The following is a 27,771-nucleotide window of genomic DNA, read 5'->3' on the forward strand; positions in this document are numbered from 1 at the left end:
GAACTGATCGCACTGTTGTAGCCTCTGAGCTGGCAATGCCTGGGTTAGAATTGGTCTCCAGCAACCCATGCTTGCCGTAAGAGGCGACTACCTGATCGAATGGTCAGGCTCGCTGACTTGTTTGATGCATGTCATCGTATCCCAATTACGTGGATCGATGCTCATGATATCAATCACTAGATTGTCTGGTCCAGACCCGTCATATAGCTGGAATATTCTTGAGTGCGGCGTTAAACAACAAACAAAAAAATCATCAAAATTCAGAACCATGTGACATATTCCATAAATTATTTGAAGATTTTCCCAACGGGTCCACCTAACGGATTTCAATTCTAGAAAAGAGGACAGGTAAAAAAGGTGAACTGGTCGGTCCGATTAAGATTTTTGGGGCCATTAGCACCTGCGACCTGCAACAATTTAGGACTCGCATTAACAATATGCCGTGAAGTAATTGAAATATTCTTCCAAATGGCGTTTAACCTGACTATCGTAACACGCTATCGTAAAATAAGGCCACCTACCCTCTTGTTTCCGCACGACGTTCCCCTGGCGGCAGAGTGAAGCACGCACTTGTTGGCCGTCTTGGGGTTCCGGCAGAACATAGCGCGGCATATGTCAGTTGCGTCGCCGAAATTTTCACCCTGGCAAATTAACAAATGCTTTCAACAAACACAAATAATTATATTTGATAGCATATCCTCGATTTTCGTTTTTACTCACAGTATGACTTTGAAAGTAAAATGTGTATTCTGTTGAAACTACCAATGGTGGTTCACAAGAGTATAAATGTATGTTCCCTATTCAGTTTCTTCTCCTGATAGTTCTGAATATGGAAATCTTGTATATTCTCATGGGTGTTGGCCTAACGGGATCCAGAATAATGGGTGTCGTATATTCTAACGAGCGTCGAACTAACGGGATCAAGAATAACGGGGTTCGTATATTATATCGAGTGTCGAACTAACGGGATCCAGATTAACAGGGTTCGTATATTCTAACGAGTGTCGAATTAACGGGATCCAGAATAACGGGGTTCGTATATTCTATCGAGTGTCGAACTAACGGGATCAAGAATAACGGGGTTCGTATATTCTAACGGGTGTTGTTGGACTAACGGGATCCAGAATAACGGGGATTCGTATATTCAAACGGGTGTCGAACTAACGGGATCAAGAAATAACGGGGTTCGTATATTCTAACGGGTGTTGCACTAACGGGATCCAGAATAACGGGTTTCGGACTAAGGAGAATCGGACAAAAGGTTACGGACTAGCGTGATGTCAGGATACTTGAACATGCCGTACCCTGCAGAGGTATGAGGTAGGTCCGTATATGTGTCTGCACTGCTCGTCAGGCCCCAGCAGCTGCCCCGCCATCTCCCCCGTGATGTTGGGCACACCGACAGGGGTCAGCTTAGACCGGAAACACGTCGACTCCTTACTGAAAACAGAAATGCTTATGTCATTTAATGTTATGAACAAAAAAGAAATTGCTTTCCATAAACGTGGCAAGTCTTTATGTAATTTGAACATTTAATTTTTTACCATTTTTTAAAGTATCTTATAAATTGTTGGTAAGTTATATATTTTAGATATCATAGGATGCGAATGTTGATATAATTTTTGTTTTGCTGGAATGTTCATAACGAGAAAGAAGTATTTGACATTTGGATAGCAGCTTGAACATTGTGGAGGATTTAAATAGATTTGTAAAAAATAATGTTGTTTAGTGAAAACAATTATAAGCCCATCCACGTCCACATTTGAATCAGGAACTTGTCAGGTAGTCTGTATCTAGACATCAGTCATATAATACGTATAATTCCGTCACAATGTCCATGTTGAGTTATATATTTCACGTGTTGTTTAATTGACAGACAGCTATCACGTTTGATTGGCATATCTGCGTTTTCCTTGCACATAGTTCCCGACAAGCACGCCATGTCATTGTACGTCAGTGCACACGACCTACACGTTGTTAATGACGCCGTCGATGTACACTTTGAAGTAGTTGATGCTGCACGGGGAAAACCTCCACGGATTATATTTATTGGCGGACGTTTCGTTGTAAGACGCCCCGGCCATGATGTATCTATCCGCCGGTGTGCAGGTGTTGTTGAGTCCGTCGTGTTCTGCGCCGAGACTGCAGATTACAAATTGTTGTAATGTAGTAATGTAATATTGTTGGCTGGAATTGTTTTTAAAAAATATTTTGCCTCAGGTTTAACACATACAAAAGAAACTTTTCGCGCGTTACGCTGCGAATAGAATGTTTGGTTCCTCCCCTGAGAGAGTAACATTGTATGCCTTGAAAAAGTGGCCGAAAAAATATCCTGCCTCTCTTAGGCACCGACCATTTCATATGCTGGGGCTGGGCTGGAATGTTATCCAAAAGAATACATTGTCCCAGAAAATGATTGAAAAAAATATTTCTGGTTTGGACTGTTAGACAAAATAAATTGTCTGCCACATAAATTGTATTTTTACATTTTTTCTCTTTACAAAAAACACACAATTATTTAGGTTCATATATACCTGGTTTGGCAATATACGAAAATTAAATGGACGGTCCCTTATAAAAATTCAAACCAGCATAAAAACAGTTGGTAAAATGAAATCCTGACATTAAGGACTTAAGATAGAGTGAGTTGGGTTTAACGCCACTGCGAGCAATGTTCCAGTTATATCACGGCGTGTCAGCTTGATGTGGGAGGAAAGCCTGAAGTGATGCAGGTCTCTGACGTTTACCGCTTTGATGAAATCAGCATATACGGTATAGTGCTGGCAAATCTAGAAATATAATCGGGGCGAACCTGGATTCGAACCCACAATCATAGGTTTCTGCGTCCCCAAAGAGATACAGCTCTCTACAGCGAATTAGACGACTAGGTCACCCATACCCCATTTAAGACAGATCAATCATAATCTATATCCTCTTCGAACAATAAAAAGCAAAATTACCCTCACCTAATAAATTTAATTCTGACTGATCTTACTATTCTTTAACAAAATGGGTTATTTTAAGATGATACCCGTGAAGATCCGGGGAGAATAGGGCTTCAGCAAACCATGATTGCCATAAAAGGCGACTATGCTTGTCGTAAGAGGCGACTAACGGGATCGGGTGGTCAGGTTCGCTGACTTGGTTGATGCATGTCATCGTATCCCAATTGCGTGGATCGATGCTCATGATATCAATCACTGGATTGTCTGTCCAGACTCGATTATTTACAGACCGCTGTCATATAGCTGGAATATTCTTGAATGCGGCGTTAAACAACAAACAAACAAACAAGTTTTCGATGAAATGTGCGCCATTACCATACATCCACAGAACTGACCTATGCCCCAGCTCGTGAGCCGCGGTGCCAACACTTTGGAATCCCCCATGGTCCTCGACGACAGAAACACTTCGACCTTCACCTTGACACATGGTTCCAATAAATGCCAAACCTAAGGAACAAATGTTCAGATGTATCAATGCTTAAAGCTATTTTGTTTTACGAAACTTTAGAAAGCAACACATGACATCAATATGATAGTAATAAAACAAATGCAAACATTATATTGTAGCTCATTCCACATTCAAACACACTACCCTTGAGTTACACACACATTCCAGACGCCGATGCTGAATTTACCTACACTTCTGAAGCTAGACAGAGAATGTCTAGTTCACATCATACTCATCACTATTTTTGCCTTTTACGCCCAATGGTTTAGTAGAAAATCGTGACTGATTGTTCTCCGGCGTGGACGTTTTACATACATAAGGTGAGGACACTTCCGAAAAATTAAAAAATTTAAACAAGTAAATTATTGTCTCAACATTTCAGTTCTTGATGAACCTACCTGTGGTATAGTTCGAGCTAAAGCCACTGTCCTCTCCGAACAGGTCATACCTGCAATACAGAAATTATTGTCAATTTTGACAAAACAACTCTTGTCATTCATATTTATTGATGGCTACTAATTGATTTTAATTACGACAATACCCCTAAGAAAATAATAATTAAGTTACCTTTGTATATTTTGAAATTTCATCCAAATGTTATAACCCATTGAAATATGATACACAACTGGACCATGAAGACATCACCAAAGCCTTTCTTGCAACATGGCGCAATCTCCTTAAAATCATATCTAAATTCTCGTTGCCGCTAAACAAGGATCTGAGGACATCCCATTACGGGTCACGTCAGAACGACCTTTCGCGAACTTTGTCCGATCACTGAAATTACTAACAAGAAGTCGACATCAGCCAATTAGAAAGCAGCTTTCTCGAGCTTTACGGCACTCGTTTCAACCTGGCGACTCCCATTTCAAACAACGCTTGAAAAATATGTTGACACAGTTCTCAATTAAACTTTTGAAAAATGAATAAAAGAACATTCTGGAATGTCTAATATATGGTTGTCATTGTATTGCAGTGCTTCCCACGTACTGTGCATAGACGATAATTGTGACGGAATCAGTCGTATGGGCCGTAACTGTTGTTCGGCATACCCTGTGTTAACTTTTTCGAGGTTGCATGATTAGAAAACACATTCCGACTGTCACTTTCATGATCTGGTGGGGGCACGGGTGGCCCAGTCGTCTCAGGCGCCGCGATTCGCTGTGCAGAGTTGCCTCCCTTTGGGCATGCCAGAAACCTATGATTGTGGGTTCGAATCCCGGTTCGCCCCAATTATGTTTCTAGATTTGTCAGCACCATACCCGTGCTCGTGGGTTTCACCGAAGTGGTAAACGTCTGAGACCTGCATCACTTCGGGCTTTCCTCCCACATGACAGATTACTATAGTAATGTGAAAGAATCGCTGTTCATTAGGTGAGGTGAAATGGTGTCCAAGATTAATGCACTTATATAGCGACGTGCATGTACGTGTGTGTGTTTGTGTGGCTGCTTGTACCAGTCCGGACTGATGCTGATTTATAGTGCTAGCTCACTGAGATACCATGCCGCAGTTCAACATGAATACCCCACTCAGACACAGTATACTGGCTCCGAGCCGACCAGTCCTTGTTTTGCTTTTTACCGTGTTGCCGAGCGCCAGAAGGGGTAACAAGTACCATCTTTAAAGTCTTTTTGTATGACGCGGCAGGGGATCAAACCCCGGACCTTTCTCTCTCCGGGCAGACGCTCTACCACTAGACCACGGAGGCGGTCCGATGTTTATTAATTTCTTTTGAGTAGCACATATCAACAGGACCCTCGAGAAGTATATACATAGGATATATCGAGGTAATTATGGAACCATAAAGTTACCCAGTAAACAGAATGACGTGGTCGTGGCGGGGCATGTTGGGGACGGTGGTGACCCACGTCTTCAGTGACTCGAGAACGTCGTCAGCGTTTACATGTTCGCGACCGTTCCTGAACGTCTTCGTCTTCTCCGTCCACGGCGAGGCTACTCCTGTCTGGGGTACATGAACGGATGTGTTTGTCAGACAACTGGGATTTCGCAGTAACAAACATTCTGCCTACAACGAGCTCCTGTAATGTAACAGACCCAGGACCCGTGTTACAAAGCAATCGTTCGTTTGTTTATTTGTTGTTTAGCGCCTCACTCAGCAATATACCAGCTATATGATGGCGGTCTGTGTATAATCGAGTCTGGACCAGACAATCCAGTGATTGACATCATGAGCATCGATCTACGCATTTGGGAAACGATGACATGCATCAACCAAGTCAGCGAGCCTGACCACCCCATCCCGTTATTCGCCTTTTACGACAAGCATAGTCGCCTCTTATGGTAAGCATGGGTTGCTGAAGACCTAATCTATACCCGGATTTTCCCGAGTCGCAAAGCGATTGTAGCGCTACGACTATTGTAAGTGAATGTTACTGCTGCAATCTCTTTGTGAACGGACCCCAGAACAACTATGGCATGAGTAAAAGTAACGATCGGAGTATGATACTATACAAATTCGGCCAGGTAACACTTTTCATATCTGCTACCTGTTTAAGGACAATCCGTAACCTGACGGCCAGATGGGCTTGGCTCCAAATACATTCCAGAAAAATACTTTCAAATAACCACGGTTAATAAAGTAATTCTAGGACTAAAGAATGGGCTCCGTTACAATCATTATAATTTTTGGTTATGCGTAACAGCTTTTTTAAACAACATTTAACAGGCGATTATTTTTACAGAATATGCACTAACTGCAACTCATCTCCTTGCTTCAGGGGTGTATTACGTACCTGAGCGATGACGTAGCCTATTAGCCTGATGTTGATCCTGAAATCCACGTCCTCCATTGTCTTGTAGCGGAGGTTAACCTGTCAATCATATCGTTCATGATATAGGTAATGAAATAAAATAAATGCGGCATATTATCACTTTATGGCTGTCTATCATGTTCTTATGTGTTGTCAGTATGTTTTATTCGTTGTGTTATACAACAGTTGTGGGTGACCAAGCGATCACAGACGCCGGAAATCACTGTCCAGGATAGGCTAGTCATACACTCCAGTTTCAGATTAGGTTTTAACCCAAGTTGTTCAGTGGAACAGGCTCTTTTCCCACATTAAGCTGACAGGCAACGAAATACGTGAAATGCTTTGCAAAGCACCGTTAAGAGGTACTCTATATCAATCACACTGACGTGTTCACCCTCGAAACATCCACAAAATGCGGACAGCTACATTTAAGATAGATATCATTTTGTGTACGACATTAACACCAGAGATGTATAGAAATTATTTTTATATCTATTTCAATGTTTAACATTTACACTATTGTCAGATGCCTGCATAAATGTTTATGGAAAGGGCGTTGTAAGTTCGACAACCTTTGCCCAATCCATTTGACTTTTAATGTCAATACAGTATGTTTAAAAACACATTGAATCTTCCACCCAGAAAAGGGGCAGTCGGGTAGCCTAGTGGTTAAAGCGTTCGCTCGTCACGCCGAAGACCCGGGTTCGATTCCCGACAATGGGTAAAATGTGTGAAGCCCATTTTTGGTGTCCCCCGCAGTGATATTGCTGGAATATTCCTAAAAGCGGCGTAAAACCATACTCACTCACTCACTCCACCCAGAAAACCGACGAAATTTATGACCGATGTTCGGTACATAAACTTCCTACATATTGATTTAACAAAGGTCGTGTTATCGTAGAGTGGTTTATTTAAACCTAAACTTCATCAGAAGTGTTAGGATTTCATGTCAGAAAACTGGAGCTCCATGTTTGATGATATCGAGTTGTGGTGTGAGCACGCTTCGATCACGACTACTGACTACACAACGACGTTGATTGCTCCGGACGCTGAAAATTATGTCGAACATTGAAACAAACGTGTTGTTTTTCTAATGCATCTCAGTATCTCATGCGATACTCGGAACTATGCAAATCTGCCAGTTTCTGACAAAGTTTATTTTACATGTACTGACTGCGTGGAAGACGAGTGTCATGCATTGTTGCAGTGTCCTCACTATACTGATGTGAGGGAACCGCCAAATCTTAAATGTACTGAGTGAGTGTGTGTTTACGTCGCTTTAATCATTGTTTCAGCAATATCACGGCGGGGGACACCAGAAATGGGCATCACACATTGTACCCAACTGGGGAATCGAACCCGGGCCATCGGCGTGACGAGCGCACGCACTAAGCACAAGGCTACCCCACCGCCCCTAAATGTTTTGAGAGTTGGGAACATTTTAGTGCCTCTACTGGTATTCAGAAAGTATGTTATATTCTCTCCAGCCCTTTTGTAATGAGATTATGTGTCAAAACCTGCAAGACTATTTTAGAAAAGAGATAAAAACAAAACGCTATATAAATATCTGTATGTGTGGGTTTTTTTGTTGAAAGTTATGTGTTTTAGCTTTTGGTATGATTGTTTTTATCTGTTTCTTAAAATGTATGTATTAGAATGTGTCCGTGGTTGCATAAACGGACTGTAGTATATTGTCTGTCTGTATGTCTTTGTTTGTGTGTTTGTTTGTTTGTTTGTTTGTTTGTTGTTTAACGCCGCACTAAGAAATATGACGGCGGTCTGTCAATAATCGAGTCTGGACCATATGATCCAGTGATTGACATCATGATCATCAGCATCTATCCACGCAATTGGGATACGATGACAAGCATCATACAAGTCAGCGAGCCTGATCACCCGATCCCGTTAGTCGCATTTTGCGACATGTATGGGTTGTTGTAGTCCTATTCTTACCGGGATCTTCACGGGTCCTGTCTGCCTGTGTAATAATTACATTGTGATATATATTCACGTATTACTCGATAATTAAGAACAGTGAGAAAATAGTTAAAACACTGGTAAGGAACCTTAATCTATTAATCATTAACTTAATTACTCACCCCGTTAATGACATGCGCGAAGTACCGGCGTATGTTTGCCAGTGCATTGTCAGGAATGTTGTTACTCTGTGTGACCCACCTGCAAACGGGAAAACGGGAAATATTTTTAGAGAAAATCAACAAATTCAGCTTCGAAATTTGTTAGGGAAACTACACAAATCTTTGAAAAATCCGATCACCACACAGCGCGGAAGGTAAAAAATGTAATTACTTTTTAAAAATTCCGACACGATGAACAGCACATACAGTCAACGTTCTTTTGAATACGAAGCAAACAACGTCGCCATTTCGCTACATCACGTGAATTCCGTGACATACCCAATAAGTAGATATTCAAACACCACGTGTGCTGACAACGTTATAATCACATTTTTTGCATGAAAATAATTCAAAGTTTGTCGCTCATACGTTTTTGGAAACTATTGAAAGAAAAGTGATTTGTGTGTGTGTGTGTGTGCTTATTGACGCAAACCACGAGAGAGTAACGTTTTGTTATCCTATACAATCATTTAAGAGGTGATTAAGAACCCATTTCATAAGCCTACGAACGTATGTTTTGTCTGTTTGAAACATAGAATGGAATATTCAAAAAGAACTATACTAAATTGGAACATTGAATGAGTTCATTCCTGATAAATCATCTATCATTTTTAACTGAGAATGTGAATTAACAAAGACAAATATAGTGATCTTTAGCAGGTCATGTGTCAACATTAATTTATATCAGTTCACTAATCATCTCCTATCAATCATTATATTTTTTACTAAAGTAAAATGTCAACAGTTATCGGAAGCGTGATTAATTACATAAACTACAATTATGTTTGTCTACTGGGCTTAAGCCTACCCCCGATATATAGCGAAATCAACAACCACCACACAATCCACGTAGTAGTCGGATATTGCTGCACGTGGAGTCCGTGCATTGCGTGGCGGCGCACGTGCATCTGATGTTGACGTCTCGCGTCGCGTGCGGTGTATATCTGCAAATATGACACAACAGTGAGGTCCGGAGACACAGCCATATACAAAAATCTTGTTTTAGGGCAATTTTGTTAAAACTTTCATTTTTTATGAAACTACAAAACCAAAACTACTAGATATTTATTTACCTTTTATTTGACCTATAACCTCCTCTGGTGCCAGCGTTAAGCTGTATGTGTGATGTTTGTCGTCATTGGTATATGTGACGTCCCTCCTTCCCCGGAAGCCAACGTGGACTTTCTTTAACATGTATTTTTTACCGTCAAGGTACAATGTTCCTTCCTAAAAATAACATTGTTAACATAGTTAAGATCTCTATGTACGTCATACCTCTAGCAATACATTTAAAGATACAAAATGACATGCAAATATTTTGAGCCTTGCACAGCGATTAAAACAGACTGATAATTAATGATGTTTTTCGTTTTCTTTATGATGGGAGCTCTTCTATACTTAATCCATACAAACTACTGATGTTTTATGGTGAGGTAAGTGGGGTTAACGTCGCGTTCAAGATTCTTGTGCTTTTCTTGTGTGTGCGTGCGTGCGTGCGTGCACGTGTGATTGTCCATAGTAATGTCGGTTTTATTGCGCTAGCCGACTCAGATACCATGCCGCAGTTTAACATGAATACCCCACTCAGACACAGTATACTGACTCCGAGCCGACCAGTCCTTGTTTTAGCCCCTTAATGCCGAGCGCCAGACAGAGTAACAACAAGTACGATCTCTTAACGTGTTGGGGTATGACGCGGCCGGGGATCGAACCGACCTCTCCGGGCAGACGCTCTATCCACTTCACTGCGGAGGTGACATAACTCAAGTCTTATTTCAGAAAAACAATGGATAGTCAAGGAGAGCATCTCGATATATCATTTGACACGAGTGTTTGTCTCCGGCATAATCCTTAACAAAAATATGGTCTAATAACGACGCTCCACCTGTTTGGAACCATGGAGGACCGACTTACCAGAACGAATGAAGGTGCCAGCCCCTCCGAACCGGCACATTGAACCAACATGGCCGCCCCGTAACCGATGTCCTGGTACGCTGCGAAACTCTTCGTTGGGACAAATAAAATGGAATTATAGCTAAATAGATACAATATCGATGCAAAGATAACCTTATTATCATTATTATAAATTGCCATCGTTCCAAACTGCCTTGATCGATGCTCATGTTGTCAATCCCTGGATTGTCTTGTCCAGACTCGATTACTTACAGACCGCCGTCATATAGCTGGAATATTGCTGAGTGCGGCGTTGAACAACAAGCAAACAAACAATTCGACCTGTAAATAGTCTCGTGTGGGCCAGACAAACCAGTGATTGAAAACATGAGCAAATATCAACGCCGGTTGGTAAGATGATGAGCAATCAATCAAGTCACCTAGCCAATCCAATCCCTTGAGTCAGATTGTACGAAAAGCATGTTTATTTGTTTGTTGGTTAACGCCGCATTCAGCAATATTCCAGCTATATGACGGCGGACTGTAAACAATCGAATCTGGACCAGACAATGCAGTGATTAACATCATCAGCATCGATCTACGCATTTGGGATGCGATGACATGCATCAACCAATTCGGTGCGCCTGACAACCCGTTACGACAAGCATAGGTTGCTGAAGACCAATTCTAACCCGGATCTCCACGGGGTTTGTTACACTGAGGTCTGAATCAATACGAGAACACTTCAACTCTAACAGAAATATTTTTTAAAGTACTTAAAAGTTTAACTAATATACTGAACGACCGCAGCTATGGCGTCACAACATCGCAATGTATATTATCCCCTCGATGCAAGAGGATGCGTCAATACTTGGAACATACTCACATTGTAAGCACGTGATGGGCGGTACACTTTGACGTAATACTTCCCGTCTGACGTCACATCCGAAATATACAGCGGCACGTGAGTGTCTATTTCATTGTTTATATGAAGGTGAAGGTTGATGGAATTATTTCCATCTTTTATAACTATTTGCAACGTTTTCGGAAAGATACATCCAACTTCATTCGTGTAGTGTGATCCCCGTTGTCGGATGTTGAAGTAGACCTGCACGTGTCCATCTGCAAAGAAAATGATGATGACGTACCATTTCTGTTAGAATATACACTCACACTCACAGACATCGGCAAACGTAGCTGTGATCTCATATATATATACATTGGTTCTGAGCAAATTTTGAGTAGTATACTAATGATATCGTAAAATGAAAGATTATCTTCAACACACCGAGTTGAATCAGCGCCCTCTGGTGTGACTGGCGGAAGGCTTAATTGGTCGACCATTTGATATTCTGTGGTAGGGTCTGGAGTGTTTTTGAAAAATTGAAAAATATAATCTGTTCCCGAAAAAAATTGAAAACATGTGTTGTCAGGTTCCCCCAAAGGTAAGGTGTTCACTGGGAGAGCTAGATGTTCTTAAAAATGTATTTGTGGGGAATATAACGTTTGGGTCCTCATTTGAGGGAAAGCATATTCAGTCTCTATAAAAATCCAAGGGCCCGTCAAAATATTATGTTGTCAGTCTCTAACGTCATGACCGGGGACACGTGTGGCCCAGTCGTCTAAGACGCCGCAATTTGCTGTGCAGAGTTGCGTCCCTTGGGCACGCCAGAAACCTATGATTGTGGGTTCGGCGTTAAACCCAACTCACTCACTCACTAACGTCATGACCAAGGTGTGACCACCCATAGCTGCCCCTGATAAAGGTTATGTCATATCTGTTGTGTTACACAATATTGTGTTAATTAATAGACGATATTTCGTGATTTTAGATCAAGTGGTGATGACTTTGGCTATCCACTCTCCGAGAAAACACTGTTGTGAAAAGAGACAGGGTTGTTTTCCAGCCGTCACTGAATATTTCTTTTTCTTCTAAAACTTAACATAGATGACAATACTTGTCCCACATTGAGACAGTGATTGAAAGCATGGGCACACTGTCAGAAAACGTGCTCACTGAACCTCACTTGTGGTGTGAAGTGCGACCCGTGAAGATCCGGGGTGGAATAGGTCTTCAGCAACCCATGCTTGCCGTAAAAGGCGACTGTGCTTGTCGTGAGAGGAGTCTAAAGGGATCTGGTGGTCAGGCTCGCTGACTTGGTTGATGCATGTCATCGTATCCCAATTGCGTAGATCGATGCTCATGATGTCAATCACTGGATTGTCTGGTCTAGACTCGATTATTTGCAGACCGACGTCATATAGCTGAAATATTGCTGAGTGCGGCGTTAAACAACAAACAAAAACAAATCTTGGTGTGAAGTGCATCGTGTTGGTAGCCCACGTTATGAAAGTAGGTAAGCGCACCCCAACCCTCCCCACCCCACCCCTGCGGGGGATGTAGGTCGCTAAGCTACAGGTATACGCAATGTGGAACGAAGCGATTTGGAGCAATTGACAGGAATATTTTCTTTCGTTCTCATATATACAAGTAGTGAGGTGATATGAAATGAGGTTTAACGCCGTTCAGAATTATTACACTTATATAGCGACCTTGATATACAGTGATACTGTGAATAGGTTCATATTTTATTTTAATCAAATAATTCACATTCATGTCAACATATAATGCACAGAGAGACATGTTGTGTCTCAAAAACGCAAGCCAGGAGACTATGGAGCGTTTGTCGTGTTTTAGGTCCGAGGTCAGGTCGGAGATCAGGTCGGCCCTTCAGGTAATGTCTCCTTAATCTCCGAGTAATGACCTGGACATGTAATGTCCTTGAGATTTATGATGGGAATTAATATAAAAATCGCCGTGGCTTACATCTGTTGTGTCTGGCCATCACATCTACTTGCTCATTCAATAGACTCCTTGGAGGCATTCCAGACACCAACGATATATTTAGTGAGATGAAATGTGGTTTAACGTCGCGTCCAAGATTATTACATTTATATAGCAACGTGCATGCAATGCAGGTGTGTGTGTGTGTGTGTGTGTGTGTGTGTGTGTGTGTGTGTGTGTGTGTGTGTGTGTGTGTGTGTGTGTGTGTGTGTGTGTGTGTGTGTGTGTGTGTGTGTGTGTGTGTGTGTGTGTGTGCTAGTCCAACTCAGATGGTTTTATAGCGCTAGTCCACTGAGATACCATGCCGCAGTTAAACATGAATACCCCACTCAGATACAGTATGCTGACTCCGAGCCAGTCTTTGTTTTAGACCTTAATACCGAGCGCCAGAAGGGATAACAAGTACCATCTTTTAACGTCTTTTTGTATGACGCGGCAGACAGGGTAACAAGGAGTATGATCTTTCATGTAACGCCCTGAAAAAAGTGGTTTAAACAATTCATAATCAGGTTTATTATGATGTCGAATCAATTAATAGTTTTGTCAGTATGTTTCTTTGTTGTTTAACGCCGCACTTAGCAATATTACAGCCATATGACGGCGGTCTGTAAATAATCCAGCCTGGACCAGACAATCCAGTGATTGATATCATGAACATCAATCTAGGCAGTTGGGATACGATGACATGCATCAACCAAGTCAGCGAGCCTGACCACGCGATCCCGTTAGTCGCTGTGTTCGACAAGTATGGCAGTAGTCAGTCTCTACTGTATAAGGTACATGTCGTGTCTCGAAAACCCTACGACATCATATACCAGTTCTGTATCACTATATAGTTTATATTGTATATAAAGTATAGACTATGAACATATATAAGTGCATAAAAATCAGCACCGAAATGCTCATCGTTAAACAATTTAAAAACAGGTGTTCACTGTTTCCTTTTGGTACTTTTACTGTTATTACTCGATAAAAACCATCAGTGATCCATGAGCTATACAATAACACGAATAACAAACAATACAGTATTAGACGTACAGTAAGATGGCATATATGGTAGAATCTGAAAAATTATGCCGGCGTTAAGATCGCTGCAGCCAAACCTGAGACGGGAGTGTATAACCTGACAGAATCTTGATCCATAATTTACAAAAAAGCATATTCCATTTTTATCATTGCTTTTTATAAAAGTTTGTTAAACTTCCAAAACTACTGTCATAAGTGTATTCAATAGGTAGTTCCAGATACTAGGTGGATCTGGAATAAAGTATTTGGCATAATTATTTTTTTTCACTTTATGTTTTGCAACTGTGAGCCGTTTCTCAAATAATCACATGCATCCGACACTATATTTGGAACTAAAGATGAGAGATATCCCATACTAGATTGTTAACCATTTTATAAAAGATATTTCCAGATTTATATCCGACAGCCGAGATGTTGATGTGGCTATCACACGGACACACGGAAGATGCACTTCATTTCTTTCTTACGTGTCCCTTAAACAGTACATTAAGGCAAAATGTGTATTATTTCGTAAAAAGCCTACGATCTAAATTCAATTTTAAATGGTAATTCACATTTAACGACTGTAACAAATCTTAAAATTTGGAAATCAGTGCACAATTTTATTCTATCTTCTTGGCGATTTAGAGATTTTTTCTGTGTGTGTTTTTTAATGTTAGCTTTGCTATATAATACTGCGATGCTGATGTAAATAATAACGCAGCTGTAGTTACGAAAGATAATCCAGTAATAAAACACTTACAGAACAATAATTATCTTTAATGTCAATTATATAATGTGTGCATTTTCTCATGTCACTTACGCAATACATGTAACATATATACATGTATCATGTTTGGGAGAGGCATTCAGATTTGCTTGTTTGCCAATCCCTCCATTTGATGGAAAAAATATGTTTATATAATATTGTAGAATATGTCACAGTACAGCATCCAAATGTCTGAGAAACTTTCACAGTTTTTTTTTAAAAGTAGATACTTTACCATTTGTGAACAGTTTACGATATTTAATCATGTTTGACCATTTTGTGTAGTATTCACTAATACATTCAGTGCGTAAGGTTAAAAGGTTCTACGCAGAATGACGTCGCTATGTCAGTTGAGTTCCTGTTATATTCATATTCTAGATATTTCCGCATTGGTTATTTTCCCAGGATCGTGACGTGCAGTTTTTACAGCTCTGCGGTTCACTCAGTATGCATACACATGCATAGCCCGTGGTCACATTTTGACATACCTGACAGATGTAATGGCTTAATCAGAGGCTAACTATATCCCGTTAGTACCTTTTTGTCAACTACTTGCTCGGCTGTAATCAATCAAACACCTCTCCTGTGGCGAATCGCTTTCAGCCATACTTAACTATGACTATAAATTAGTGTGTAGGGGGCAATTAGTCAATTATAAAATTGCCCCGGTTTTTCAGGTTGTTAGCCACAACGTTATAGTAATTATGTTATATGTGTCTGGGACATCGAGAACCACGTCACAATAACTCTATATAACCATGAATTGGAAACTGTTTACAATGTAATTCAGTAAATGAAGTAACCTTAGAAACGGCGTATGAATAAATAACTGATTCAAGTGCCCCATTTATCATACAGTTGAAAATTATTTGCGACCATTTTCTCCTCACACATACTCGGAATAAATGGAGAGAGAGAGAGAGAGAGAGAGAGAGAGAGAGAGAGAGAGAGAGAGAGAGAGAGAGAAAGCAGACATTATAATTATGTATAGCCCTTAAAAGGAAGTCCTGCTGGATGACCTCAATTGCATAATAACACAAAATCCCCTTCTGTCAAGTAACTGTAAACTTACAAACAGGAATAAACATGAAACTGTCTACTTATAATCGTTGAAATAATTGATGAAGATGTCGGTGGATGAGTGAGTGAGTGAATGTTGTCTACCGCCGCAGACAACACCATTCACTCAACATACAGAAGGACATCGAAATATGCAAGACCCTCGAGATATTTACGGAATGTATGAACTGAGATACGCAAGAACGCCTACATGTACCCACGCCATGTTTGTTACATACTACATCTGCCTACCACACCCTAGAATGGAAGATGACGTGTTCCCCAACTCTCCCGTATAAATGATGGAGTATGTGTACTCGCGGTATCATCACGGGGAGGAGACCATTGATGCTTAGATTCCGACCATTTGACATTCGGGAGGGAGGGGGGGGGGGGGGGGGGGGAGGAGGTTGGGGGGTATTTTGATCAATAATGTTTCAGTAACAGCTACTACGAAACCAGATTTAATTTTATTCAATTCTGTGAGCCTGAAATATTTTGAGAGAAAGACACCTTGCATAATAGTGACATTCAATTTCTTGTCTTTGTCATACTGTCTGAGTGAGTGAGTTTGGTTTTACGCCGCTTTTAGCTATATTCCAGCAATATCACGGCGGGGGACACCAGAAATGGGCTTCACACATTGTACCCATGTCGGGATTTGAACCCGGGTCTTCGGCGTGACGAGCGAACGCTTTAACTACTAGGCTACCTGACCGCCCCTCAAACAGTCTGAAACGTAATTATTGTTTTCAAGCGTTTTCGGAGGCAATTTTAACGCCCTCTCCTCCTCGAATATCAAATGGTCGGTCATTGACCCGCTGAGCAGCCTGGTGGCTGACGAGATTGATGGGTGTGGCATTGCAAATGTACTGGTATCGGAATCGATAACGTCAATCATCGCCTGTCATTAGGAAATATGTAAGATTCTTAAAAACATCATTATCTCTGTACACATGATATGGGTTTAGAAGGCGAGGTGGGGTTAGGTATTCAGGTCAAGTTCCAGATTATTGCACTTGTCATAACGACGTGCGTGCAAGTGTGTGTGCGGCTGCATGTACCAGTCCGGACTAATGCCGATTTTAAAGTGCTAGCCCACTGATTTTGTTTGTTTGTTGTTAAACGCCGCACTCAGCAATATTCCAGTTTTATGACGACGGTCTGTAAATACACGAGTCTGGACCAGACAATCCAGTGATTGACATCATGCGCATCGATCCGCGCAATTGGGAATACGATGAAATCCATCAACCAAGAAAGCGAGCCTGACCACCCGATCCCGTTAGTCGCCTCTTACGACAAGCATATTCGCCTTTTACGGCAAGCATGGGTTGCTTTGTTAAATTATAATACCGAGAGCTGGGCAGGGTAACAACGAGTATTATTTTTTAAAGTCTTTTGGTACGCCCCACCGGAGATTGGTTGGTTGGTTGGTTGGTTGTTTAACGCCGCACTCAGCAATATTCCAGATATATGACGGCGGTCTGTACATAATCCAGTCTGGACCAGACAATCCAGTGATTGACATAATGAACATCGATCCACGCAATTGAGAACGATGACATGCATCAAGCAAGTCAGCGAGCCTGACCACCCGATCCCGTTAGTCGCCTTTTACGACAAGCATAGTCGCCTTTTACGGCAAGCATGGGTTACTGAAGGCCTATTCTACCCCGGAATCTTCACGGGTCCCACCGGACATTGACCCATGGACCTTGCGCTCTCAGCTCCACAAGGAGACGGTCGTGTTTAATTCAAGCTGAAAATGTATGAAAGACAGAAATTCAAGTTTAATCATGTAGGAGGAGTGGGGGTGTAGCCTAGAGGTTAAGGTGTTCGCTCGTCGTGCCAAAGTCCCGGGTTTGATATTCCCTAAATGGGCAAATGGCCAACTCTCACGAATATGTTCATTGTGTCAGATTTCGAAGTATGATTCCTGATTACAAGACACATTACATATTACGTAGATTTAAACCAATTCCGTTTAAATTATTTTTAGGATATTTGATACTAAAATTATGCCTACTTTACTGTATGGGTTTGGGGGTTGGAAAGTGGGTCGAATATAGAAACCTTTCCCGTGTTTTCATGTAAACGTTTTCTTGGAGTGAAGATCTCAACACCACATTACACAGTATTGGGTGAGTGTGGCAGATACCCTTTGTGTATTTTTGCATTTAAACGTTCTATAAAAATGGATTAGATCATAAATATGCCAAAAGAAAGATATCCAAACAAGTGTTATAATATGCAAATAATGGCAAAAATAATTGGGTTTCCAAATTAAAGTATTTGTTGTTTCGATTTGTATTTGGCTATGTATGGGAATCACACACAGTAATTAGTAAAGAATCCTTTGTCAGGGAACTAATGCCTAGATAACGATGTTCTTTAAAGGTACTTTTGGAACGGAATTATACCCAAAACATGTCACAATTGCAAAATTCAGCGTGGCCAGGGCACAATTTCGTTTCAGTGTCCATTGTCTCAAAATAGAAACTGGCAGGTATTTCAATATCCTCAGAGATTAAAGGTTGTTCTCTCTTTGTAATGAAGGTTACGTCGAAGATGAAAACCATTTTTTGATGTTTTTTGTCCGGTATAAAACACTGCGTGAGAAGTACATACTTACTTAATTCATATCATAAGCTACACGTAACAAATACTATATGTTTTTGGCATCAACCGATACGAATGAAATTCGACACCTGGATATGTATATTTATCATGCAAATTGCTTCAGAAAGATGCATGTTGACTGCTAATATTTATCGTTACATATATTATATGCTGCCTGACCACCTATATAAACATGTACCGGAGGCCTACATTCTTCGTGAATCAAGATCAATATGATAACAAAACAATCCCCTCAGGTTAAATCCATGCCTACATTCAATCTCGGTCATCTTGAATATGTGTAAGGAGCTGGTAATGGTTTCAGAAACAGTTATAGATTGTAAGTCATGTCTTGAAGGTTTGTTTGAACACCTCGAACAATACGTACATCAAGACGCATTGTGGAGGCTTGCAATTTGAGTATATTAATCCTTCAGAACGAACTGATCAGAATAACGGTACGTAATTGCTCATTTTGTATATTACTGAATATTATATACTAATATAGGAACTAGCAATGACCACAGATGCTTAATATCAGAACTTATCAGGTTCCACTTTCCAAATCGCCGTCCATTTCTGGTGTCCCCCGCCGAATATTGCTAGAATAATGCCAAATGCGGCGTAATACTATACTCAATCACTTCCTTCATTTGGCCCCATTAGCGACCAAACTTCGTTTCCTTCCAAGAAAAGTCAGATAACAACTTATCACTAGTAACAGAACATATTGAAAAGCCAAACAAAATAAAATGCTAATATTATGCGGACACCATCTGCCATGCACAAATAACGCAACGTGAAGAATATTTTCCGATAATGCAATACCACTTTGAAACATATCTTAGTACCGGGAACTAAGTAGGGGTGCTAAGCGTAAGGGGTGCTATCCGCAGGGGGTGCTACCCGTAGGGGAGAAGGGGAGAAGATGCACAGCCTCTTCGTCCACACCTGGAGTGATCATTGATTTTCCGTGATCCATTCCCATAATGTCCACCCCTCTTGCCTTTTACTCCTAATGGAATCTATTACGGCGGATAAATCGAGACTGGTTACACTCTGGCGTTGATGTTTTATATTTAGCAAGACATGTTAATGAAACAGGGTGTAGTATAGATTAAAGCTGTGTCTATACGTCCCTGAATATCACGTAAATGCACGTATGAACTGCTTGTTAATGCACGACAGTAAGTCGTAGTAAAATTACCCTGCGTTTACATGCACCACAATGATATATGTAAACGTCCCTGGGGGACTCCGGGTTAGAATAGGCCCCTAGCATCCCCGCTACGTGTATATAAAGAAACATTATGCAAATGTGTAATATACTCACGGCTTTAAAAACAGCATTTTTTCTGGGGCGAGGTTTGATTGAAGACGTAATATATTTGACGTAACAGCGTGTGGAGCTTTGGGGCACATAAAGTCCTGAGTGAGTGGTTCGTACAAAAACGGATTTAGTCTTCTTTGGGATTGTTCATTTATAATAGGATAGACGAGGGTTGGGGATGAGATTGGTCTTAGGACTGTATCATACTACACCCCCCCCCCCCCCCCCCACCCCCCCTCCAATTTTATGTAATATATATTTCAGGACTACACACACACCCCTCTCGCCCAAAATAAATGAGCAGTCCCTAAATAATGTCCACATTTAACATCTTTTAAGAACAGTACTCATTTTCTCAATGATAAAGTGTGCAAGGTGTGCCAAAAAAACTCTATGGCTGTGACTTCGGGACAACTATTTTCTTACACCCTTGACCTACTTGACCTAACACAATTACACAATTATGCTTGAAGATATCAACTCGTAATAATTCATAGACATAAATGTTGATTATTCTGCGCGAGAACAATTACAAGATATATTTATGAAACTGGTAGAATAGTAAATATTATAGCGAAAGTATTTAATAAACGCTTCTCGTGTTACTCGACAGCAGTGAATCTCAAGTGCTGAGTTATAGATGTTGATGTTAAGACAAGGTGGGCGTTACATGACAAGGGGGAATTTAAGGAATCCTCCAAACATATGCTTGGCTTTACCTTGCACTAAAATGATAATTCATCACATGGAAAAAACATGATTTATGACATCAAACCCAGAGGCATCAATGTATTCTGATTGGATATACTAAACATGTTATGCAGGATCTGTATATATCCTGTTCGACAAAATTATCTTAGATATATATAAATTTCAACGTAAAACATATAAGTGCAGAACCGTAAAATACGTTTATAACGAACACGCTTATAACGAACACGCTTATAAAGAACTGATAGAAAAAAACGAACTTATTTTTGGGTCCCGGCCATTTGCTGTATATATGTATATAACGAACTGCGGTTATAACGAACTAAAATTAGCGGTCCCTTTGCGTTCGTCATAACCGTAGTTTACTGTATATTCTTTGTAAACTAAAAAAGAAGAAATCGTCGCACAATCAAAATTCCCCTAACACTTTAAACATCGGATATCGTGATATCCCGTACGCAATTAGATTCATCGCGACAACAGTCAACAATTTGATGACTTAAATGGTTGACGAGCAAAGCGCACAAGCGTCAACACGGAAGCGCGGCGCCACACATACAGAAACTCAAACAAGGAACGCAGACCCTGGGGTCAAAGGTTAAGGTTATAGTCGGCTTGATGGCCGAGTTGTTTACAGGCGACGAGGCATGTTTAGAAACTCAGAACTTTACACTAAAGCCACAAGAAAAACGAGCTTCTACTGATTCAAGTTCGACTTTATAATGCGCGGGTTATGTCAAGAGTATGTGAGTGAGTTTGGTTTAACGATGCTTTGTGCATTCTTTCATTATATCAGGGTGGGTCCAATTAATGTGTGGAAAAACACGAAGTGATGTAGGTCTTAGGTGTTTACCACGCTGGTGAAACCCACGAGCACAGGTATGTGTGTTGACAAGTGATGCAGGTCTTAGGCGTTTACCACGCTGGCGAAACCCAAGAGCACAGGTATGTGTTGACAAGTGATGCAGGTCTTAGGCGTTTACCACGCTGGGGAAACCCACGAGCACAGGTATATGTGTTGACGAGTGATGCAGGTCTTAGGCGTTTACCACGTTGATGAAACCCACGAGCACAGGTATGTGTGTTGACATGTGATGCAGGTCTTAGGCTTTTACCACGCTGGTGAAACCCACGAGCACAGGTATATGTTGACAAGTGATGCAGTTCTTAGGCGTTTACCACGCTGGTGAAACCCACGATCACAGGTATGTGTTAACAAGTGAGGCAGGTCTTAGGCGTTTACCACGTTGGGGAAACCCACGAGCACAGGTATGTGTTGACAAGTGATGCAGGTCTTAGGCGTTTACCACGCTGGGGAAACCCACGAGCACAGGTATATGTGTTGACGAGTGATGCAGGTCTTAGGCGTTTACCACGTTGATGAAACCCATGAGCACAGGTATGTGTGTGGACAAGTGATGCAGGACTTAGGCTTTTACCACGCTGGTGAAACCCACGAGCACAGGTATATGTTGACAAGTGATGCAGGTCTTAGGCATTTACCACGCTGGTGAAACCCACGATCACAGGTATGTGTTAACAAGTGAGGCAGGTCTTAGGCGTTTACCACGTTGGGGAAACCCACGATCACAGGTATGTGTTGACAAGTGATGCAGGCCTTAGGCGTTTACCACGTTGATGAACCCCACGAGCACAGGTATGTGTGTTGACAAGTGATGCAGGTCTTAGGCGTTTACCACGCTGGGGAAACCCACGAGCACAGGTATGTGTGTTGACAAGTAATGCAGGTCTTAGTGTTGACAAGTGATGCAGGTCTTAGGCGTTTACCATGCTGGTGAAACCCACGACCACAGGTATATGTGTTGACAAGTGATGCAGGTCTTAGTGTCGACAAGTGATGCAGGTCTTAGGCGTTTACCACACTGGTGAAACCCATGAGCACGGGTATGGTGTTGACAAGTGATGCAGGTCTGAGACGTTCACCACTTTGATGAAATCCACGCGCACGTGTGTGGAACTATTCTTAGCATTTCAAGAAAAAAATGAATGTTTGTCAGATTAAAACACATGGACACCCTCCCAATTGTGAAACCATGTCGCCTGGCTTATTTCGATTCCCATGCTTTGTAACTTACAGCATGAGTTTCGATGCAAGCACGTGATGCCCCTGAGATGGTGTACTGCATGAGTTCTTTGGTACTTGGGACCCTACATATATATCGCATCTTATACAATTTCGAACAAACACCTTGAACACGTTCTGTTGTCAGTGATGAATATGTTTCTGCACCCACCCACCCCTATGAGTGATAATGGACTGAACCTCACACGTGATAAAGAGTACATCACGTGTTTTCGACAAAATGATACCCACTGATGAAAGCAGATGCGCAGAAAAGCATTTGTGGAAAGTGTGAGATACCGACTTTTATAACAGGTAGTTTGTCTTTGCAGGTAGGGCACGTGTGCGACATACATACACGCAGCTAACAGCAACGATATTGTTACATAATCCCTACAAAAATTTGTACCGTGCAACCCTTTCATATTTAGGTCACAGCGTTGGTTCGTCATCACTTCTGAGTTTACTTGTACATTTCTATGGGACGAAGGGTTGGTAAAAGCGAGTAAATGTATCTTTACGCCATAGTCAGCATTATTCCAACTACATCACGGACCTGTTTAAAGTCGAGGCAACTGATGGTTGATAGCATGAACATCGATAGCGATGGTGCGATGACGCAGTATTACGTCTTGTCACGCATTTCAACCACCCGATTGTCAATGTAGTAGGTTGTTCGAAAAAGTGCGTGTACTGGGCATATCTTCTGTTGTGACATCACTCCGTGAGTGAGTATGGTTTTACGCCGCTTTTATCAATATTACAGTAATATTGCGGCTGGGGACACCAGAAATGGGCTCCACACATTGTACCCATATGGGGAATCAAACCCGGGTCTTCGGCGTGATGAGCGAATGCTTTAACCCCCAAGCTAGTACCACCACCTCATCCCTACGGAACTATTGTTGACAAAGAACACTGACAAATAGGCATAACAATTAACAGATTTGATTATAAAGATGTGTTTGTAAGTCCATGGATTCCACAGAGTCCGGAGCTCGCTCGTTGTATCGAGAACCCGGATTCGATTCCCCACATGGATAGAATGTTATATTGCGGTCGTGATATTGCCGGAATAGTGTTTAAAGCGGCGTCAAACTCTATACTCATGTGATACACTCTATGAACACATTTTTCAAATTAGATTGTTAATCAACGTATGACTAATGATCTTTTCCAGCTTCCAAGAACATAAACAAAACTTCTGCCACTAGCAGATCTTAGATATGTTAGAGATCTTACCTCCATGTCAGAATGTTGAGATCTGATTGGTTCACATGGCCTTGATAAAATACTATGTACTATGCCTGGGAAAGAAGGAAATTTCTGAGCGGGAGAATAAATCTCTCATACCCCTCAACGAAGAAAAGAGGCTGCTCACGGGGATTTCTGAGCGTGAGAATAAATGCCTTATATAGCCTGCTTCGAAGCCACATGACACAGTACAAGTTAATTTCAGCTCAATCGAACAGCTGTTTTCTATCAATTTCTAATTTGTTTTAATTCTTTTACAATGTCAGACTGAATCACATCGGCAAGATAAATTCGTTGTAGCAGTATCACTCGTGGTACAAGGGTTTTATGCGTCACACGTTAGGTTTTATACCTCTCGACTGAGGCTCGTGGTATAAAACGTAAGGCGGAAGGCATAAAACAACATATACCCCTCGTGACTCTGCTACAACTTCTAATCGAGAGGGGTGGGGGCATGGGGGTGTAAAATTATCTGAGAGAGGATTTTGATATTTTGGACCCCACCCTTTTAAAATGCTGGATCCGCCCGTGTGTACATTTATCTTGCATTATTAACAGTGACGTCCTTGTTTGTAATATTGTGATGCAATGCAACCAAAAACATGTGGTAAACTGTGTATGTGGGCCAGCAACACATCAACTGAATTAATAGACAAACACAGCTGATGGTGTTTTGCGTCCCAGTCGACATCAAAGCTAGATCACAATGTCATCATGTGACCACCCGATCCTCATGTTCAGTGTGAGCTTGTGAAAATATGATGTTGCTGTTGCTGTTACTGATGTCACTTAATCCTATATATATATATTGGTATAACGGTATAACTGTACTCTTGAAAATCACATGCGTGAAACCGGTTGAGTAAATTATACAGCTCATCTTTGGACTTTTGTATATATATATATATATATATATATATATATATTGATTGTTTGATTGATTGATTGATTGTTTGACAGCTTTTGGGAAAATAATACACATCAATTACCAGATGAATATATGCAACTGGCGTTTGGTAGTAGTGCTCTTTGTCGTGAAACATATGAATGTAATATATATGAAAGTTATGAGTATGTACACTCATACATGATACCTGGTCATCTATAAATATTCCACTGTATAGATAAGGATGAGGAGAGGTCAGGAACCTCCTATGTGAATACAATACTGAACACTCGGTTAACAGTTGGCACATGATCTGACATAAAACATATTAAACTTAACCATTGAACATTTTTCTTTGTCATTCTTTGCTTCTGCTGGTATCTTCCCGAGGCAAGGAAGTTAACTGACAATCAAAGTCCAGTTTACACCCTTGCCGAACTAGCCTGGTATTATGGAGTTACATTTTGGCTGGACTAACGAGTCTATGCATAGTCCAATCAAAATCGCGCAATGAAATCGAAATCCGGTTCGTAAAATGTCATGCAGATCTTGGTCGATTGCAGGATTTGCAAAGCATGTGCACCGCTCACTCGTTGTCAACAGATATTTTCCAAATCTTCTCATGTTTTTAATCAAGGTGCTCACGTGATCTCGGGAAGATGCCGCTGACTCTGACAGTAGTCTTTAGATACAAAGACATCATTGAATAACATTACGTCATTAACATCGCTTTTATTACTTAAGTGGAATAACAAGAATCAAAGTAATCAATAAAAAAATAAATTTGATAAATATGTTTTGGGAATTGAAATGTCTATCAATTTGACTGCCCGTGGCCATCTTTAATATGACTCAGAATATTATAATTCTCAACGATGACAGTGATTGTCAGCCCTTTAAATTTCTTTACAAAGCAATGCAAATATTGGCGTGCGTGAGGAAAACCTAACGGGATATGCATGTATAAAAGTAATATAAATGCAGGTTTTACTGGAAATTAATAGGACATGACATTTGAATATTCTAAACCTTATTCCTGCAGCTCGATTGTGTTTGCAAACTGTGTGACTATGAACTGTACTTCCGTCACTGATGACAGTGATAGAGCATTATGTTTAATAAAATAATAACTTATTAATATCACAAAATATTCTTTTTGGGCTGATTTTACTGACTGTTTCCCCCGTTAAGGTCGAGGTTGGAATTGATCTTCAGCAACCCATGTTGAGGTGAGGTGAAATTTGTGTATGTATGTGTGGCCGCTTGTACTAGTCCCAGGTAACACCGTTTTATAGTGCTAGCCCTCTGAGATACCATGTGGCAGTTTAACATTAATACCCCACTCAGACACAGTATACTGACACCGAGCTGACCAGTTCCCAAGTACGTTTGGTATGACGTGGCCGGGGATCGAACCTTCCTTTCTTCGGGCGGACGCTCTACCACTAGACCACGGAGGCGATCGCCGCATTGTTTAACGCTGCAAATGGGACTAGCGCTTGGCAGAGCTTGGAAGCACTGGGAAGCGGTCTGTGCAACAACGCACTGCCTTCCGCTGTATCCGCATTGATATACGTGACACATATGAGATCCAACTCCTCGGCCAAGTCTTCACTCATCTCAACAATTACCCACCGGAAGTCTTGGACAAAGTCATCTCCTCTGTACTCCATCCCACACCCAGGTCTGCGACCTCTAAACCTTAATCATCATCCTTCAGCATCGCCCCCCCCCCCCCCCCCCCCCCATTCATAGTAAACGCTTCCCACATCATCAGCCGCCTCTTCAAACAGCAATGTTGATACCTACTTCACCAAATCCACCTCCCTCAATACCCTACTAAGAGCCAACGGTAGAAACACTACCAAACTCCAACTTGTTAATAAATTGGCTGCAACTGTGGACAATCCTATGTCGGTGAAACATTCCGCCCCTTCAAACCAGAAACAAAGAGCACAAAACCTCAACCATCAAATCAGACAGTAAATCAGCCATCTCGGACCATGTCAGAAACTGCCGCAATCACAACAATAACTTGGAAAACGTCCAAATCCTCTCCAACAACCTCCATGGCTTCACTTAAAGAAAACTAATAGAAGCAGTCCACATTCGCCCCTACAAGCCACCAGTTAACAGAGATCAAGGCTATTTCATCCCATACGCCTACTATGAACTCAACAAGCAATAATCACCCCACCTATGTATACCGAATCCTGGTTAAGTAGCTTCCTGTCATATTGGCTCCTTCATCATGTGTTCTCTGTCCATCATATTGTTACAGTAGTATCCTCATGTTGTAACTATTTAACCCACTCGTGATAATCTCTCTCATCTGTGCAATTGCTGTTACTGTTAATCCTCCACCTACTACCTAATATATACGTAATCTGTACCATGTTCATCATTCAGCCTTGCTTGACAACGGTATAAGGATCTATACCGAAACGTCGTAATGACAGCTGTTATCCATAAATTGTCTTCTATGTCTATGAAACAATTTAGGCATAAGTAACGTGCATCTTCTGCGCTGATCAGTGATTTGGGTTGCTATTTGTATTAAGTTGCTCAGCACTTCTGAGCACCTCAAGAAGTGCTGACTTTCGCTCTTCAGCGCTTTGCCACAGCGGGGTCGTGTATAGATCAGAGATGGACAGCCATGACTTGCGCTACGCCTGAGCAACGCGACCTTGGTCTTCAGCAACCTATAGTAATGTGTCGTAATATTAAGGCGACTAACGGGACAGGGTGGTCAGACTTGCTGACTCGGTTGATGCCTGTCATTGTATCCCAAATGCGCATATCGATGTTCATGATGTCAATCACTGGATTATCCATACTCGATTACTTACGGACAGCCGTTCTATAGCTGGGGCGTTAAACAACATACAAACATGAATGTTTCTTAAACATGAATCTTAAACCAATTCCATATATAAAGTATTCAACCTCAT

The 27,771-nt window shown here is 41.2% G+C and overlaps 1 protein-coding gene across 1 annotated transcript in view; it reads right to left on the reverse strand.

Annotated features, from left to right (window-relative positions):
* Nucleotides 1-27,771, reverse strand: part of LOC139461951 (A disintegrin and metalloproteinase with thrombospondin motifs 6-like) — a 38,663-nt gene that overhangs the window by 4,201 nt on the left and 6,691 nt on the right. The window contains exons 2-13 of the mRNA XM_071243440.1: nt 11,143-11,378; nt 10,278-10,367; nt 9,437-9,590; nt 9,172-9,307; nt 8,325-8,403; nt 6,208-6,285; nt 5,266-5,417; nt 3,852-3,901; nt 3,341-3,452; nt 1,972-2,142; nt 1,305-1,440; nt 522-641 (exon numbers count right to left, since the gene is read on the reverse strand). Coding sequence (XP_071099541.1) covers nt 522-641; nt 1,305-1,440; nt 1,972-2,142; nt 3,341-3,452; nt 3,852-3,901; nt 5,266-5,417; nt 6,208-6,285; nt 8,325-8,403; nt 9,172-9,307; nt 9,437-9,590; nt 10,278-10,367; nt 11,143-11,378 — 1,514 coding nt within the window. The remainder of the gene's footprint in view (nt 1-521; nt 642-1,304; nt 1,441-1,971; nt 2,143-3,340; nt 3,453-3,851; nt 3,902-5,265; nt 5,418-6,207; nt 6,286-8,324; nt 8,404-9,171; nt 9,308-9,436; nt 9,591-10,277; nt 10,368-11,142; nt 11,379-27,771) is intronic.

Source organism: Haliotis cracherodii, unplaced genomic scaffold (assembly GCF_022045235.1).
Source record: "Haliotis cracherodii isolate W230 unplaced genomic scaffold, xgHalCrac1.p SCAF_15, whole genome shotgun sequence".
NCBI classification, from domain to species: Eukaryota; Metazoa; Mollusca; class Gastropoda; order Lepetellida; family Haliotidae; genus Haliotis; species Haliotis cracherodii.